Source organism: Lampris incognitus, chromosome 12, assembly GCF_029633865.1.
Source record: "Lampris incognitus isolate fLamInc1 chromosome 12, fLamInc1.hap2, whole genome shotgun sequence".
Lineage (NCBI taxonomy): Eukaryota > Metazoa > Chordata > Actinopteri > Lampriformes > Lampridae > Lampris > Lampris incognitus.
In genome coordinates, this window is record NC_079222.1 from 27,246,102 (window position 1) to 27,263,502 (window position 17,401).

The 17,401-nt window shown below is 39.5% G+C and overlaps 1 protein-coding gene across 1 annotated transcript; it reads left to right on the forward strand.

Annotated features, from left to right (window-relative positions):
* Positions 1-4,060: 4,060 nt before the first annotated feature.
* On the forward strand, positions 4,061-15,619 carry LOC130121450 (myosin heavy chain, fast skeletal muscle-like). Its single transcript, XM_056290238.1, has 39 exons — positions 4,061-4,267; positions 4,352-4,495; positions 4,586-4,742; positions 4,829-4,856; positions 4,952-5,063; positions 5,159-5,251; positions 5,344-5,407; positions 6,197-6,295; positions 6,392-6,495; positions 6,633-6,771; positions 7,090-7,208; positions 7,331-7,480; positions 7,591-7,761; positions 7,870-8,170; positions 8,405-8,475; positions 8,695-8,782; positions 8,888-9,005; positions 9,100-9,223; positions 9,321-9,457; positions 9,552-9,807; positions 9,918-10,160; positions 10,283-10,459; positions 10,552-10,697; positions 10,803-10,893; positions 10,996-11,385; positions 11,490-11,616; positions 11,794-11,912; positions 12,000-12,196; positions 12,301-12,484; positions 12,571-12,736; positions 12,861-12,985; positions 13,140-13,448; positions 13,540-13,743; positions 13,988-14,113; positions 14,217-14,387; positions 14,946-15,050; positions 15,148-15,243; positions 15,355-15,486; positions 15,599-15,619. The coding sequence occupies exons 1-39, from the start codon at positions 4,061-4,063 to the stop codon at positions 15,617-15,619; spliced, it is 5,811 nt and encodes a 1,936-aa protein (XP_056146213.1).
* Positions 15,620-17,401: the final 1,782 nt, after the last annotated feature.

Genomic DNA, 17,401 nt, shown 5'->3' on the forward strand with positions numbered 1-17,401 from the left:
TGAATCGGCCGTACTAAATTGTCCCTAGGTATGAGTGTGTGTGTGTGTGTGTGTGTGTGTGTGTGTGTGTGTGTGTGTGTGTGTGTGTGTGTGTGTGTGTGTGTGTGTGTGTGTGTGTGAGAGAGAGTGTGAGTGTGTGTGTGTGAGTGTGTGTGTGTGAGTGTGTGAGTGTGAGTGTGTGTGTGTGTGTGTGTGTGTGAGTGTGTGTGGGCCCTGTGACAGCCTGGTGGTCTGTCCCGGGTTTCTCCCCGCCTTCCGCCCAATGACTGCTGGAATAGGCTCCAGCATCCCCGCGACCTTGAGAGCAGAATAAGCGGTTAAGATAATGGATGGATGGATGGATGGATGGATGGATGGATGGATGGATGGATGGATGGATGGATGGATGGATGGATGGATGGGTATAAACTCTGTTAAAAGAAGCACTCAGCGGTAGGGAAAGTGCTCAACAAATAAGGAGCAAAATAATCCAGTGAGTCAAGTAAATTCTTTATGAGACAATACAAGCCTGTTTCATAAGCAATCATCAGCTGTCAATAAAGCTACTCGTGAAAGAACATACCATTTACTGCCTCGTCATGCAGATCACGTGCATGAAGTCCAATGGAGAAGGGAGAGGTGCGATGTTAAAAAATTCAAAAACACCATCGCTAACGCTCCAATCGGGGGTTGGTATTTGTCTATTGGCATGATTTATTTATAATTACAAAATAGTTGCACCTATTTATATTATATATATATATACAATGAGTCAATGACAGTCCCTGTTATTACAGCTTTTGAGACTGTCTCTCTTGATACTTGGACTAAGCTTGTGAGCTTGTGTAAGCTTCTAAATCAAACACTTGTCTACTTGACGCTTTACCAGTGAAACATTTTAAAGACCTCCGGCCTTTCTTGTGACCTGCAGTGCTAGAAACTGTTAAATGCTCGACACTGTTGATTTATCATTTACTACTGGCATTGTTCCCAGCAGTTTTAAGACAGCTGTGGTCAGACCTCTACTTAAGAAACCGCATCTTTGTCCAGTCGCTTAATTACTATCAACTAATCTTTAATCATCCATTCTTTTTTAAACTACTAGAGAGAGTTTTGGGGGATGCCTGATTATTTAGATTGTAATTATTTCTATAAAATGAGAAAAATTTAAGAAGAGAGTAAGTAGGGAGATTGCTCTTCACTCAGAGCAAGAGAGCAGAATTTTAGGTTAATATAATTTTAAATAATTGTAGGTTTAAAAGAATGTCAGACGTGTGTGTGACATCTTTGTGTAAGAAGTGGGGTTGTTGTGAAGCGTCCAGTGTGTTGGTGTAGTGTTCTGTGCCTGTCACGTCTCACTCTCAACCTTCACCAAAGGCCACAGGAGAGCCAAGCACGTAAGTCTCTCCCTACCAGTACACAGCCTCTCCAACAGCAAGCCCTATGTAGTGCCTCCTCGTGGCGACACACGGTAACTGTGTACACCTTGGACCCTGGCTGAAGTACAAGGGACTTGGAGGATGTCTGACCCCGAGACATGCAGTAGGCAGGCCCACTGGTGTGTGGCTATTCACTGATGCCCACGAACCAGCCCCCCCAGCTGTGGGTTAAACAGTGCCACTGCCTAGTGGATACCCCGGGAGAGGAATAGGCTACGGGAGTAAGGCCCTACAGAAAATCAACGTCTGGAGTGCTGTTGTTTTTTGTTTTTCTTGCCCTTTTGTATCTGTTTTAAGTCGGAGAGTACTGCTGGCGTCATGTGTGGCTACTTCTCCCTCTCGTTGCCCCCCGTTCCCATCCACCCCTGTATGTCTGTGTTGTGTTTATCTTTTGTCTTGTTTCAACCTGTTTATGTAAAGCGACTTTGAGTGTTAGGAAAGCGCTATATACGTTTGATTTATTTATTTATTTTATTGTTATTAATGGTTTCTTAACCATTGTTAAATTTGTTTTGAAAATAGAATCAAAGTCTGTCAGGGTGACAGCATTATTGAACTTGCCACAAAGTCAATTGGCAACAGGTCACATCCTGGCAAGCTGAAACCAAATGGCACAATTCCTTCACAACAAGCCATCAAGGAGCCTAAAAGAACGGAAACTCTGGAACAAATTTTTAAATGTAGTCGTCCATCAGTCCATTTTTTCTACCACTTAATCCAATTCAAGGGTTTGGGGGGCTGAACCCTGTCCCAGCAGGCAGTGGTTGGAAGGCATGAAGAAATCCTGGACAGGTCCTCAGCAAAAAAAACAAAAACAAAACACACACACACAAACAACACCCACTATTCAAACCTATTGCACAATTTACAGGATCCAAACACCTGATATTTGTGTCTTTGGACTGTGGGACCAGAGAAAGAGGTTTAAGCCACTTGGGCTTAAATGGACTAAACTTGCAAATATATTGGTCTCTGGAAAATATGGCTGAAACGGACGGAAAATATATTGGTAAGCGAGCAGAAAGAAAACGCATATAAGAGCCTCAAATAAGGCAATACCACTGTGTTGCTTCACTTTTAAAAATGTCTTACATTAATATCAAATGCTCCTCTGTGATATCAACAGCACCTTGAATTATATTATGTTAACTCTTAATTTATTTCGTTCACTGAATGATAATTCACATAGCGGAATCAAGTAAAGCTATCTCTTCCTAATTAATAAAGATGTCATCTCATCATCAGCCACTTCTCCGGGGTCAGGTGGTGGTGGCAGCAAGCTAAGTAGGACACTCCAAACAACCCTCTCCCCAGCAACACCCTCCAGCTCCTCCTGGGGGATCCCAAGGAGTTCCCAGGCCAGATTGGATTTGTAGTCCCTCCAGCGAGTTCTGGGTCTACCCCGGGGTCTCCTCCCATTAAGAAAGATAGAATATTAATTCTTTTCATTACAGAATACATCAGGTTGATGAACATGAAACATGTAGTGACAGAAATGTAATCCAAAACTTTATATAAATATGTGAAACACAACACCAACTATCAGCATGTCCCTGAATGGATATGGTGCCCTGGCTGAAGTCTTAAAGGTTTATAAGCATTAACCGTGCCAAAAAAGGGCTGCCAATTATGGTTGTAATGTGGCAGGCACTACTCTTTAACATTGAGCTGATCTATTTATACAGTTTGATTTGTTAGACATGTCAGATTAATTATGTGATTTAAAACTACTAATGGAAACTTTAAAAATATAATGTGTTTCATATTTTACTATTGAATCTCAGTATTTACATTAATATCATAATGAAAAAATAAAACCTTGAAGTCACGATGGCATTTTCATTAAATGTTGTTGCTAAAACAAAATAATATGAAGTGTTTGTATAAAATATGTGAATGTTTAATAATGGCTCACTGTAGCACACACTGGATGTATGTGAAAGGTACATTTTTCAACTCTTCATGGAGTGTACCAGAGAAAAATTAAAGAAAATCAAATACACAACAGCCTTTTAAAGACAGGTCCATATTTAGTTTCTGCTTGCTTGGCAGATTTACCTCAATATAAGGGGGCTCATCATGAGATGAAGAGGCTGCAGGGGATTTCAGACTCTTCCAACCTGTGGTAAGTCAGACTGATGGCTTCAGTTGCATTAGAGAAGAACTTTGATTCAGACTGTTTCTTAAAGTGATATAACCAAAGTCTGATGTGAGGCGTTTGATTGCTTGACTCAAGAAGTCATTAATAAAATGAATCCAATGACAGAGTTTAAAAAGATCAAAATAATCCAATTTTGTAAATTAATGCTTTGATATTTGATCATTTAGAAAGAGCAAATTGAAATAAATAATTGTGAAATAATCTAGTATTAATCTAGAAATTGTGGCATGTGTATATTTTTTGTATAGTATGGGCATTTACTATATATCTTAAAATCTAAATAATCGCAAATTATTGTTCACATTTAGGGTCAACAGTCGGGAAAATTTTCTCAGTGATTGGGTAGAAGAAAAAGGTGAGTTACACAAATGTCATAATTCACTGAATCCCTTTGCTAAGTTTAGAATACAAAGCAAAAATATGTATTTGTGAAATAGGAGAGGAATTCATTTTAATGGTCTCCCTACAGAAAACTACCACCATGAGTACGGACGCGGAGATGGCCATTTATGGCAAGGCTGCCATTTATCTCCGTAAGCCTGAGAAAGAGAGGATTGAGGCTCAAAGCAAACCTTTTGATGCCAAGAGTGCTGCATATGTGACTGATGTTAAGGAGCTGTACCTCAAATGTACAATCCTGAAGAAAGACGGTGGCAAAGTCACCGTTAAAGTGCTTGACACCCAGGAGGTAGGTGAAAGTTCATTTGAAAGAATTAGTTAGAATAATACTTGCAGAACTTTCTTCAAGACAAACTCTCTTTCCATGCTTTAGGAGAAAACAGTTAAGGAGGATGATGTGACCCCAATGAACCCTCCCAAGTTCGACAAAATTGAGGACATGGCCATGATGACCCATCTCAATGAAGCCTCTGTGCTTTATAACCTCAAAGAGCGTTATGCCGCATGGATGATTTACGTGAGAACGTGTACTGGCTAAAGAACAATATTCATCTAGGACCCATGGACAGCATATGGTAAATGTTCATCTGTCTCTCATCTCTCTTAGACCTACTCTGGGCTCTTCTGTGCCACCGTGAACCCCTACAAGTGGCTCCCAGTGTACGATTCTGAGGTTGTTGCTGCCTACAGAGGCAAAAAGCGTATGGAGGCTCCACCCCATATCTTCTCTGTCTCTGACAATGCCTATCAGAACATGCTTACTGGTACGTCCTAGTCATAAAAATATATTAATAGACATTGCAATGAATATCTAAATTAAAAACACATTTCCTTCCTTTTCCTTTAACAGACAGGGAGAACCAGTCTATCTTGATCACGTATGTTTCACTTTTATTGGCCCTCTATAATACCAACATGATCAAAGACATTGAGTGAATTCTATTAAACTGTGTATTTATAAATCTTTACCCAGTGGAGAATCTGGTGCTGGAAAGACTGTGAACACTAAGCGTGTCATTCAGTACTTTGCCACAATCTCTGTGGGTGGAGACAAGAAGAAGGACCAAACTTCTGGGAAGATGCAGGTATATTTACTCAAGTACTTTTCAAACAAATTAGAAACATTCCTGGAGTTAAATATGTGCTAATATAAATATTATATCTAAAACTTCACTTGTAGGGCTCACTGGAGGATCAGATTATTGCAGCCAATCCCTTGCTGGAGGCCTACGGTAATGCCAAGACTGTGAGGAATGACAACTCCTCTCGCTTTGTAAGTGTGGATAGCCATAAATGTATATTGAATGTTCTGGATTGTATAATGCTTCTATAGTGGGATGCTAAACATTATCCTTTTCCTGACAGGGTAAATTCATCAGAATCCATTTTGGCACTTCTGGTAAACTGTCTAGTGCCGATATTGAAACTTGTAAGTATCAATCATATGTGCTAAATTTAAACAATAGAATATAAGACGGAGTTTGTTACCGTGAATAACATCATGGGCTGTGATTTGCTTGCAGGCAAAAACCAAGGGATGGTACTGCACAGTTATCACAGCCATGATGTTACTGCAGTAACACACACCATTAAGTGTTCTATTTTATTTTCACAACTGTTCAACACAGTGAATAAAATAAACCCAGCAATATCGTTTTAATTTTTTTTTAATATGGGCAATTTATTCCACTAAAAAAGTAGCTACACCACAAGTTGCAGAAATTGCAATGCAACATAGTTCAAGCAATGTTGTGGAGAAAATATCATGAGATAATAATGTCACTACTTACAATCCAACAAATAACATATATTATTAAAATAACTTATACGCATGCATCCAGGTAAGAAAATCATTGAAAGTTGAATCAGTTCATCTGGACACAAAGTTTACGGAGAGAAATGTTTCATCACTGATATAAGTGACCTGTTCAGCCTCAACCGAAGACTACAAACAAAGTTGTTAATTGTTTTAACATTCCACTTAATCCCCTCAATCTCATAAGGGTGGGAATACCTGCAGTCAGTTGAGACTGAAGAAAGCACTTAGAAATCAATTGTTCCAAGCAGAATAATAGAGGTGAAGTGATACGGCACCTGTGATGTTATCGTAAATAACACATAGATCTCCGCCAATGAGATCGCTTGAGGACAATCCAGTGTTGTATAAATTATTACAATGTTGGTTAGCTAGAGTTTTAACCATGAGTAACACTTACAGATCTGCTGGAAAAGTCCAGAGTGACATTCCAGCTTCCAGATGAGAGAGGCTACCACATCTTCTACCAGATGATGACCAACCACAAACCTGAGCTGATTGGTGAGCTGAATAACAGCAAGTAGAAAATGATTGCAAACAAAGTTGTTAAATGTTTTCATGTGTCACTTAATCCCTTCAACCTTTTCAAATTCACAGAAATGACGCTCATCACCACCAACCCATATGATTTCCCCATGTGCAGCCAGGGTCAGATCACTGTGGCTAGCATTGATGACGTTGAAGAGTTGATTGCTACTGATGTTAGTGATCTTCCCTTTAAAATCCAATATATGTTTTCTTATCTTTTTGTCTTTTCAGTATGTGACCACAATTTACTGTAAATTATTATCTCTAAAAGGATTTCTGTACAAAATGTCAACATTTGTTGTAAATACAGACAGCCATTGATATCCTGGGCTTCACCAATGAAGAGAAGATGTACATCTATAAGCTGACAGGTGCTGTGCTTCACCATGGTAACATGAAGTTCAAGCAGAAGCAGCGTGAGGAGCAAGCTGAGCCAGATGGCACAGAGGGTGAGTACTACATTTATTCTTGGACGTGATATGTTCAAAATGATGGCATTTCATTCATGTTCAAGGTTTTATTTTCTTTGATTAAATTTTTAACAATTAATGTCACAACAATTATTGGTAGGTAAATAGTCCTGCCATTGCCCTTGACCAGGGCACTGGCCATAAAGGAATGTCTTACCCCGGGTAATGCACTGTGGCTTCCCACTGCTCCTACACAGTTTGGATGGGTCAATGCAGAGAACTTATACCCCCACAGAGATCAATAAAGTCATATTAATGAACCTTAATCATTTAAATGTATTTTGTGTAACTTTTTAGATGCTGACAAGGTTGCTTATCTGCTGGGCATTAACTCTGCTGACATGCTGAAGGCTCTGTGCTACCCCAGAGTAAAGGTCGGAAATGAGTATGTCACAAAAGGACAGACTGTGAATCAGGTGAGCTCTGTGCCTTTTTATGTGCCTGTGCCAATCTGTTGTTAAACAGATTTTAATAATTGTCTCTCTCTCTCATGTTTAAAGGTTCCAATTATGTTTAATCATATCACGGGTTTCTGTAGGTTCATAACTCAGTGAGTGCCCTGGCTAAGTCTATCTATGAGAGGATGTTCTTGTGGATGGTCATCCGTATCAATCAGATGCTGGACACCAAGCAGCCAAGGCAGTTCTTCATTGGTGTCCTGGACATTGCTGGTTTTGAAATCTTTGATGTAAGTTTGAATTACTCATCTTTCACCTTAAAAAGGTAGTTTAGTTTCATGATATCAATCTTTACTCTTTAACTATTAACTTATAACAACTAACCATTTCTCGGTTCCAGTTCAACAGCATGGAGCAACTGTGCATCAACTTCACCAATGAGAAGCTGCAGCAGTTCTTCAATCACCATATGTTTGTTCTGGAGCAAGAAGAGTACAAGAAGGAGGGCATCATCTGGGAATTTATTGACTTTGGCATGGACTTAGCTGCCTGTATTGAGCTTATTGAGAAGGTAAACAATCATCCTTGTATTTCAGGCAATGGATATTTCTATAATACAATTAATCTTACTATGCGTAGTGTCAAGAATTATCTAATTTTATCCTTTCGTATACTGTAGCCCATGGGTATCTTCTCCATCCTTGAAGAGGAGTGCATGTTCCCCAAGGCTTCAGACATAACCTTCAAAAACAAACTGTATGACCAGCATCTTGGAAAAACCAAAGCTTTTGAAAAGCCAAAACCTGCCAAGGGCAAGGCTGAGGCCCACTTCTCTCTGGTGCACTATGCTGGAACTGTGGACTACAATGTCAGTGGGTGGCTGGACAAGAATAAGGATCCTCTGAACGACTCAGTTGTGCAGCTGTATCAGAAGTCTGGAGTAAAATTGCTGCCTGTTTTGTATCCCCCTGTTGTTGAAGGTACCATATCAGCAAATGGAATTGCAATTTTACATTTTTAACGGGTGTTTTACTTTTTTTAACAGAGAGTTTTTTATTTTTCAATTCTAAGGCTCCTCATAGAAATATATTTTGTGAGTAATGTATTGCATTATTGAATTATGTATTCAAATCTTTAGGTTGACATAAAAACATTTTCCTCATAAACGAAATTAAACAACACTCATCATAAGAGCTTGTGATATTTAATAACAGAGGTTGGAGGTGGCAAGAAGGGAGGCAAGAAGAAGGGTGGCTCGATGCAGACTGTGTCTTCACAGTTCAGGGTAAGATTTTAAAATTGTATAGTTATAGTTCATAACTATATATACTGTTGTTATAGTTAATAATTTGCATACACAAACACACTCCTAGATAGATAGATAGATAGATAGATAGATAGATAGATAGATAGATAGATAGATAGATAGATAGATAGATAGATAGATAGATAGATAGATAGATAGATAGATATTAAACGTCATGTCTTTATTTTCTATATGCAGGAAAATTTGGGAAAGCTGATGACTAACTTGAGGAGCACCCATCCTCACTTTGTGCGTTGCCTGATCCCCAATGAGTCAAAAACTCCAGGTATCTAAACTGGGACAAATGCTTTTGTCACTGTAGGGTATGGTAGCTTACCATTTTAATAAAACTTGAGGGAAAGATGAAATTATCCTTTTGTATTTTTTACAGGTCTGATGGAGAACTTCTTGGTTATCCACCAGCTGAGGTGTAACGGTGTGCTGGAGGGTATCAGAATTTGCAGAAAAGGTTTCCCCAGCAGAATCGTCTATGGGGACTTCAAGCAGAGGTAATCACAGACATTTCAGTGGTAAGGAGGGTTTATTAAGCACAAAAAAGTAAAAAGATTTAACAAGACATTGTCATGAACTGTCTTACAAAAGGTACAAAGTGCTGAATGCCAGTGTCATCCCTGAGGGCCAGTTCATTGACAACAAGAAGGCTTCTGAGAAGCTTCTTGGGTCAATTGATGTTGATCACGAGCAGTACAAGTTTGGACACACCAAGGTGAAAATTACTGTCACATCATGATGAAGCAATGAAATTGAATATAATTTCATAGCTGAAAAACAGCCGAGTATGATATTTATTTCATCCTCCTCAGGTGTTCTTCAAAGCTGGTCTGCTGGGTACTCTTGAGGAGATGCGAGATGAGAAGCTTGCTAAACTAGTCACCATGACTCAGGCCCTCTGTCGTGCTTACCTAATGAGAAAGGAGTTTGTTAAAATGATGGAACGCAGGTATGTTCCAAGAAATAAATTCAAAAATCCAAATTCATGAAATATTCAGTCTCAGAATAGTTTTGTTCACAACAGTAATTTATTCATCCCTTAGGGAAGCCATTTACACCATCCAGTACAATGTCCGCTCTTTCATGAATGTCAAACACTGGCCATGGATGAAGGTGTACTACAAGATCAAGCCTCTTTTGAAGACTGCTGAAACTGAGAAGGAGCTTGCCAATATGAAGGAGAACTATGACAAAATGAAAGCAGACCTGGCTGCTGCTCTGGCCAAGAAGAAAGAACTGGAAGAGAAGATGGTTTCTATTGTGCAAGAGAAGAATGACCTGCAGCTACAAGTGGCATCTGTTAGTAGATTCAATCGACAGCTTTATTTCTGAATTTAAACAGAGCTGGTGTTGACATCCTCCATATTTATTTATTTTTATTATTTTTTTTATGCTTATTTGTTAACTAGGAATCAGAGAATCTGTCAGATGCTGAGGAGAGATGTGAAGGACTTATCAAGAGCAAGATCCAACTGGAGGCTAAACTCAAAGAGACAACTGAGAGACTGGAGGATGAGGAGGAAATCAATGCTGAGCTGACTGCCAAGAAGAGGAAGTTGGAGGATGAATGCTCTGAACTTAAGAAAGATATTGATGACCTGGAGCTTACCTTGGCCAAAGTGGAGAAGGAGAAACATGCCACCGAGAACAAGGTTCAGGAGTGTCCATTTATTTTGCTAATATATCATCCAATATGAATAAAAATAGAATAATCTATTTATTAGGTGTCTTGAGCCGTCTAATAAATTTGATTTGATTCGATTTGCATATGTAGGTGAAGAACCTGACTGAAGAGATGGCCTCTCAGGATGAAAGCATTGCTAAGCTGACAAAAGAGAAGAAAGCCCTTCAAGAGGCACATCAACAGACTCTTGATGATCTGCAGGCAGAAGAAGATAAAGTCAATACTTTGACCAAATCCAAAACCAAGCTTGAGCAGCAAGTGGATGATGTGAGGCTTTTGATAGTTTCATTAGGCACTAAGATTTTTAAAAGACGTGTGCTTGCTCTTGAAATTTAATTGAAAAATATGTTATTTTGCAGCTTGAAGGTTCTCTGGAGCAAGAGAAGAAGCTCCGCATGGACCTTGAGAGAGCCAAGAGAAAGCTTGAGGGTGATCTGAAACTGGCTCAGGAATCCATCATGGATCTTGAGAATGACAAACAGCAGTCTGACGAGAAACTGAAGAAGTAATTGTTTAAATAACAATTGTGACTAAGATTTTATAATACATCTAAAGTATACATTTTAGGATTAGAATCTTACAAATGAGCTAACTAAAATTTATTCATTAGGAAGGACTTTGAGACAAGCCAGCTTCTGAGTAAGATTGAGGATGAACAATCTTTGGGTGCTCAACTACAGAAGAAAATCAAGGAGCTCCAGGTTTTTTTTTTAAAAGTTTTTAATAAACCTTGTTTTTCTTCTTAAGGCATACCCTGTGTTACATGTAAAAGTTTATATTTTAATCCAATATTCATTTCAAAGGCTCGTATTGAGGAATTGGAGGAAGAAATTGAGGCGGAGCGTTCTGCTCGTGCCAAGGTTGAAAAACAGAGAGCTGACCTCTCCAGGGAACTTGAAGAGATCAGTGAGAGACTTGAGGAGGCTGGAGGAGCCACTGCTTCTCAGATTGAGATGAACAAGAAGCGTGAAGCTGAGTTCCAGAAGCTGCGTCGTGACCTTGAGGAGTCCACTTTGCAACATGAAGCAACTGCTGCTGCACTTCGCAAGAAGCAGGCTGACAGTGTTGCAGAGCTGGGAGAGCAGATCGACAACCTGCAGCGTGTCAAGCAGAAGCTTGAGAAAGAGAAGAGTGAATATAAGATGGAGATCGATGACCTCTCCAGCAACATGGAGGCTGTTGCAAAGACCAAGGTATAATGCTGTTCTTACATGCAAATTCTGTAAATGCAAGTTGTTGAAAAAAAGTCTGAAAAACTGGACTACCTTTCCTTGACTATTGCAATTTTAATTAACAGGGAAATCTTGAAAAGATGTGCCGCACACTTGAAGACCAGCTTAGTGAACTCAAATCTAAGAATGATGAGAATGTTCGCCAGATAAATGATATAAGCAGTCAGAGGGCAAGGCTGATGACAGAGAATGGTAGGTACTGCCTTCAAAACGTATTTTTACATTCAAAAAAAAGGTTCAACAACAGGCTTTATTTTTGTACATAAGTTTAAAGATGGTATTTATTTAAGAAATAAATATTCTGGACCATACCAAAGGAATTTTTTAAAATGTTTAAATTTTAAAAAGATGAATTTAATTTCCAACCAGGTGAGTTTGGTCGTCAGCTTGAAGAGAAAGAGGCTCTGGTCTCCCAGCTGACCAGAGGAAAACAGGCCTTCACACAGCAGACTGAAGAGCTAAAGAGACAGATTGAGGAGGAGGTTAAGGTCGGTAATGATTTACACTTTAGATTTCATATGAACTTCATAGTTCGTTTAAATTGTTTGCTAAAAAAAACAAAAAACCTCATCTAGGCCAAGAATGCTCTTGCCCATGGTGTGCAATCTGCTCGCCATGACTGTGATCTTCTGAGGGAGCAGTTTGAAGAGGAGCAGGAGGCCAAGGCTGAGCTGCAGCGTGGAATGTCTAAGGCTAACAGTGAAGTGGCCCAGTGGAGAACCAAGTATGAAACTGATGCTATCCAGCGCACTGAGGAGCTGGAGGAGTCTAAGTGAGTCAATCATTAATTTTCTCTTATTCACTTCGATTTCATAATGTTTTTTATTTGACTTATTTTCTCATATATACATGATTACTTTGACAATTGTTTAACAGGAAAAAGCTTGCCCAGCGTCTCCAGGAAGCTGAAGAGCAGATTGAGGCTGTGAATTCCAAGTGTGCCTCTCTGGAGAAGACCAAACAGAGACTCCAGGGTGAAGTGGAGGACCTCATGATTGATGTGGAGAGAGCAAATGGTCTTGCTGCAAACCTTGACAAAAAGCAGAGAAACTTTGATAAGGTGTGATCATGTGTATCCCTATACATGCTATAGCCACTGAAAGGAGAACTTTTTACCCTACTAATTTTCCCACAATTATCAAACAGGTCTTGGCAGAATGGAAACAGAAATATGAAGAGGGTCAAGCAGAGCTTGAAGGAGCTCAGAAAGAGGCTCGTTCTCTCAGCACTGAGCTGTTCAAGATGAAGAACTCCTATGAGGAGGCTCTTGACCAGCTGGAGACCATGAAGCGTGAGAACAAGAACCTGCAACGTGAGTATTCACTATTATAAACATCAATTATATTTGATATAACATTAGTGTATATTAGCCTGGATGAATGACATAACCTACACTTCAATGCTTAAAAATACTAAACACATGTAACACACTGCAGAGGAGATCTCAGATCTGACTGAGCAGATTGGTGAGACTGGAAAGAGCATCCATGAGCTGGAGAAATCCAAGAAGCAGGCGGAGACAGAAAAGTCTGAGATCCAGACAGCTCTTGAGGAGGCTGAGGTAAAATAATCATTAACTGGAAAGAGGTCAACATTTGCAATAGGCAGTGCTTTTTTTCTGAGTGAAATCTTCATATATAGTAGAACAAGGCGGCAAATGAACAAAAAAAAATCAAAAGTTAAGAAGGGCCCTACATTAATAATTCTAATTTTAGGGAACTCTGGAACATGAAGAGTCCAAGATTCTGCGTGTCCAGCTGGAACTCAACCAAATTAAGGGAGAGGTTGACAGGAAATTGGCAGAGAAGGATGAGGAGATGGAGCAAATCAAGAGGAACAGCCAGAGGGTTACTGACTCCATGCAGAGCACTCTGGACTCTGAGGTGAGGAGCAGGAATGATGCCCTGAGAATTAAGAAGAAGATGGAGGGAGACCTGAATGAGATGGAGATTCAGCTGAGCCATGCTAACCGCCAGGCTGCTGAGGCCCAGAAGCAGCTGAGGAATGTTCAGGGACAACTTAAGGTACATGACATAACAACTGTACAAACAACCACTGTATATTACCCGATCTGATATTTTTTTAACTATTTCCATCTCAAAATCTTCACACAAGGATGCCCAGTTGCACCTTGATGATGCTGTCAGAGCACAGGAGGATCTGAAGGAGCAGGCTGCCATGGTGGACCGTAGAAATGGTCTCATGGTGGCTGAAATTGAGGAGCTGAGGGCTGCTCTGGAACAGACAGAGAGAGGCCGCAAAGTGGCTGAACAAGAGCTGGTGGATGCTAGTGAACGTGTTGGACTGTTGCACTCTCAGGTGAGCAAACAAACTTTCTTCATGCATGCTCAGTAATCCAAGTAAGAAAATCACAGAAAGTTGAATCAGTTCATCTGGATCCATGCTAGTGAACGTGTTGGTCTGTTGCACTCTCAGGTAAGCGAATAAACAAACTACTTCAACACTGATTTGGGGTGATACTTTGTCCATTTCATTATCTGCATCTTATTGAGAATGTGTGTGTGTTTTTACAGTCATATGTAAAATGATACCATTCTTTCAGAATACAAGCCTTCTGAACACAAAGAAGAAGCTTGAGGCTGATCTCATTCAGGTCCAAAGTGAAGTGGATGACACTGTTCAGGAAGCCAGAAATGCAGAGGAGAAGGCTAAGAAGGCCATCACTGATGTAGGTTTACATTGTTTTTGTCAGAGCCTTTGTTAGTCCGCAAGTCTGGAGGAGCACACATCATTTATAAAACTGTTAAATTCATAACGATTCATTTTTTTAGGCTGCTATGATGGCAGAGGAGCTGAAGAAAGAACAGGATACAAGTTCTCACCTAGAGAGGATGAAGAAGAACCTGGAGGTCACTGTCAAGGACCTGCAGCATCGTCTAGATGAGGCTGAGAACCTGGCCATGAAGGGTGGCAAGAAGCAACTCCAGAAACTGGAATCTAGGGTAAGATAAAGCAAGAAAACCACATGGTAAGATATACACAGTGGAACCCCCAGAAATGTTTCATAGGGGTGGCCAAATGGGGCCACTGAAAAGCTTGGGGTGGCACACCAAAACCAAAAGCCATGACTGAATTTCAGGAATTCAATTTTGCTGTTGTAGTATACTGTATAGACTAGTTGAAAACTGTCAATATGAGAGTTAAGTTAAGCTGCTGTCAGAGGCAGACTGTGCATGAGGGAGGGAGTGTGACGCAGTGACGGCTGGCTGCCTCGCTATGCATTTGTTATTTCCTTTGACATGAATTATTATGAAAAATATACATTATTGATTTAAATGAACAGCACCTAATGTAAAATATCAGATAGAAGCATATTATGCATAATCAGAAGCATATTCTACGTATGCCACTCGTGGCTGGGGGGGGCAGCGGGGGGGCCAGGGATAGTATCAGGGTAGCCCTGGCCACCCCTTGGGGGCGCCACTGGATATACATAGTTGAACTGATGAACGAACATTCGAGCATAAACTGTGTTGTTAATATCTAACTGTTCTCCATAGGTGCGTGAGCTGGAAACAGAAGTTGAGGCTGAACAGAGACGTGGAGGAGATGCTGTTAAGGGTGTTCGCAAATATGAGAGGAGGGTGAAGGAACTTACATACCAGGTATATTATCTTCATCTCAGATTCAACCTATCAATTAACTGCATTGCTACAATCAAATGAACTCTTGCTCAAAACTCAAATTCCCCATTTACTTTAGACTGAAGAGGACAAAAAGAATGGTGCTAGGCTGCAGGATCTAGTAGACAAACTTCAGCTGAAGGTGAAAGCCTATAAGAGGCAGGCTGAGGAAGCGGTAAGTTTTAATTTCAGTAACATAACATTGTTCAAATCATGTTTGAATTTAGATCATGTTATGTTTCATCCATGTAATTCATAACCAATGCCATCTATGATGGGTTTACAGGAGGAACAGGCCAACTCTTACCTGTCCAAGTGCAGGAAGATTCAGCATGAACTGGAGGAGGCTGAGGAACGTGCTGACATCGCTGAGTCTCAAGTCAACAAACTGAGAGCTAAGAGTCGGGACTCTGGCAAGGTAAATGTGTGTAAGAACATAACTGATAATCAGTCTGTGTGATATGGCATATAAGTTTCATTTGCATAGTGACTAAATATCTTAATATATTTTATTTCTTTATTCTTTACAGGGAAAAGAGGCTGCTGAATAGATTTGCTGACTTTCTCTGTTTTATGCCTTTTCTTATGAAGAATTCATAAAATATGAATTCTCTGTTATCAATAAATGTTGCAGCTAAAATTATCTTGTTTCATTTGACTAATTAAGCATTTTTTATTGTATCTGCTGTATTAGAGTCTCCAATTAGTTGAAATTAGATATTAATATGATATGAATGATAATCAATTAAAAGGTAGCCATCCATTTTAAGTCTAACTCAAGGCTTAAACCAATATACATAAAAGTGAAAAAAGCAATGGCTTTTGAGATCATAGACATCTTTCATAATATTCTTTGAATTAGGTTTTAAGCTCCATAGACTAATGGTTCAGGCTGAGATTTGCTGAATTTTATTTTAGGGTTTCCTATAATATATGATCGACAGTTGGATAAAGAACAATATGTTAAATAAGTATTACATTAGTTGTCTATGTTTCCTTTTATTGCTCTCCGATTGCATTTAGAACTCAAATTTCTTTATTCACTTAGCAAAGCAAATGTGAAGGAGTTGTTGGCATTGTTTCAGAGATATATTATACATTCATGAGAACACAGTTTACAGTACAGATTATTCCAATACACTATAGACCCTTATCGCGTGACGTACAAACTGCGTTGTAAACGAGACACGCGCGCAGAACTTGTGGCAAAACATGGCCGAGAAACAACGTGCGTGCCTATGAAATTCACGGATGAATACTTAAAATTAAACGGAGAAAAGTTAGAAATTTGAATATGTTGAAGGTCTAAGCAAGGACGACAGAAAGCATTGTGAGTCGAAATTTACAATAAGGCCCAGTGCCGGCCCTAGCCATTTTGGTGCCCTAGGCGAGATTATGGTGTGGCGCCCCCCGCCCCCTCTCCTGCCCAATCGGCCAACATTTTTCACGTTATTTTACAGAAAACTATGCATTTTAACGTCATTTAACGCCACCAATGTTCATACACTCACACAGAAACTGCATAGCTTCCTGCCTTTGAGATTTTCTAAAGAAGTGACATAAAACGAATTATCAATACAACAATAAGCTATTGCACAAAACCAGTGCAGACATAATAGAATAAAAATAAGAGCATTGCACAAAAAAAACAGCTGTATTACAAAAACCTCAGTACGATATACATAATGTAGCATTGTTGTACAGCACACATGGTCAAATATAGCTCAATTTTATATGCATCAAAACAGCAAAAAATAAAAAACAGTATTCAAAAACAAGTGACACAAAATGAATTACAATATAAATAAGATATTGCAAAAACAGGATATAACAGAACCCAGTGCAGACATAACAAATTATAAATATAATAAAATAAGAGTATTGGACAAAAAACTACGTACAATATGCATAATATAGCGTTGTTCTACAATAAACATGGGGCCATATATACAAAATACACTGGAGGCAGCATTTTGTTAATGAATGTCAGTTGAGGCAAATGACTGAACCTGTACAGTCCATTCCATCAGAGGGTGCTGTCCACATTCGGAGTGGTCTTAAGGGCTCAAGTTGACTCTTGCTACTGCAGTTCTACAGCCTTACTCGCCTTGCCTTTCTTGCAGTAAAGTCATCTATGACATCATCATAAGACAGCTGTTGTGAGACCACATGATTTATACTTATGATGGGAAGTCCACTGAGACGTTCTTGCACCATAGTAGATCTCAATTAAATTTTAATGAGTTTGAGCTTTGAGAAGCTCCTTTCAGCGGCAGCCACTGTAACGAGTAGAGTGGCAGAGATTCTCGGAGCTACCCACATATTGGGGTAAA

What these genes read in the sequence shown, in the direction of transcription:
- LOC130121450 (XM_056290238.1), top strand. Translation starts at nt 4,061, where the DNA reads ATGAGTACGGACGCGGAGATGGCCATTTATGGCAAGGCTGCCATTTAT. An exon ending in CTATCAGAACATGCTTACTG is followed by an intron (nt 4,743 to 4,828) that starts GTACGTCCTAGT and finishes TTCCTTTAACAG; the next exon opens with ACAGGGAGAACCAGTCTATC. An exon ending in AGATTGAGGAGGAGGTTAAG is followed by an intron (nt 11,913 to 11,999) that starts GTCGGTAATGAT and finishes AACCTCATCTAG; the next exon opens with GCCAAGAATGCTCTTGCCCA.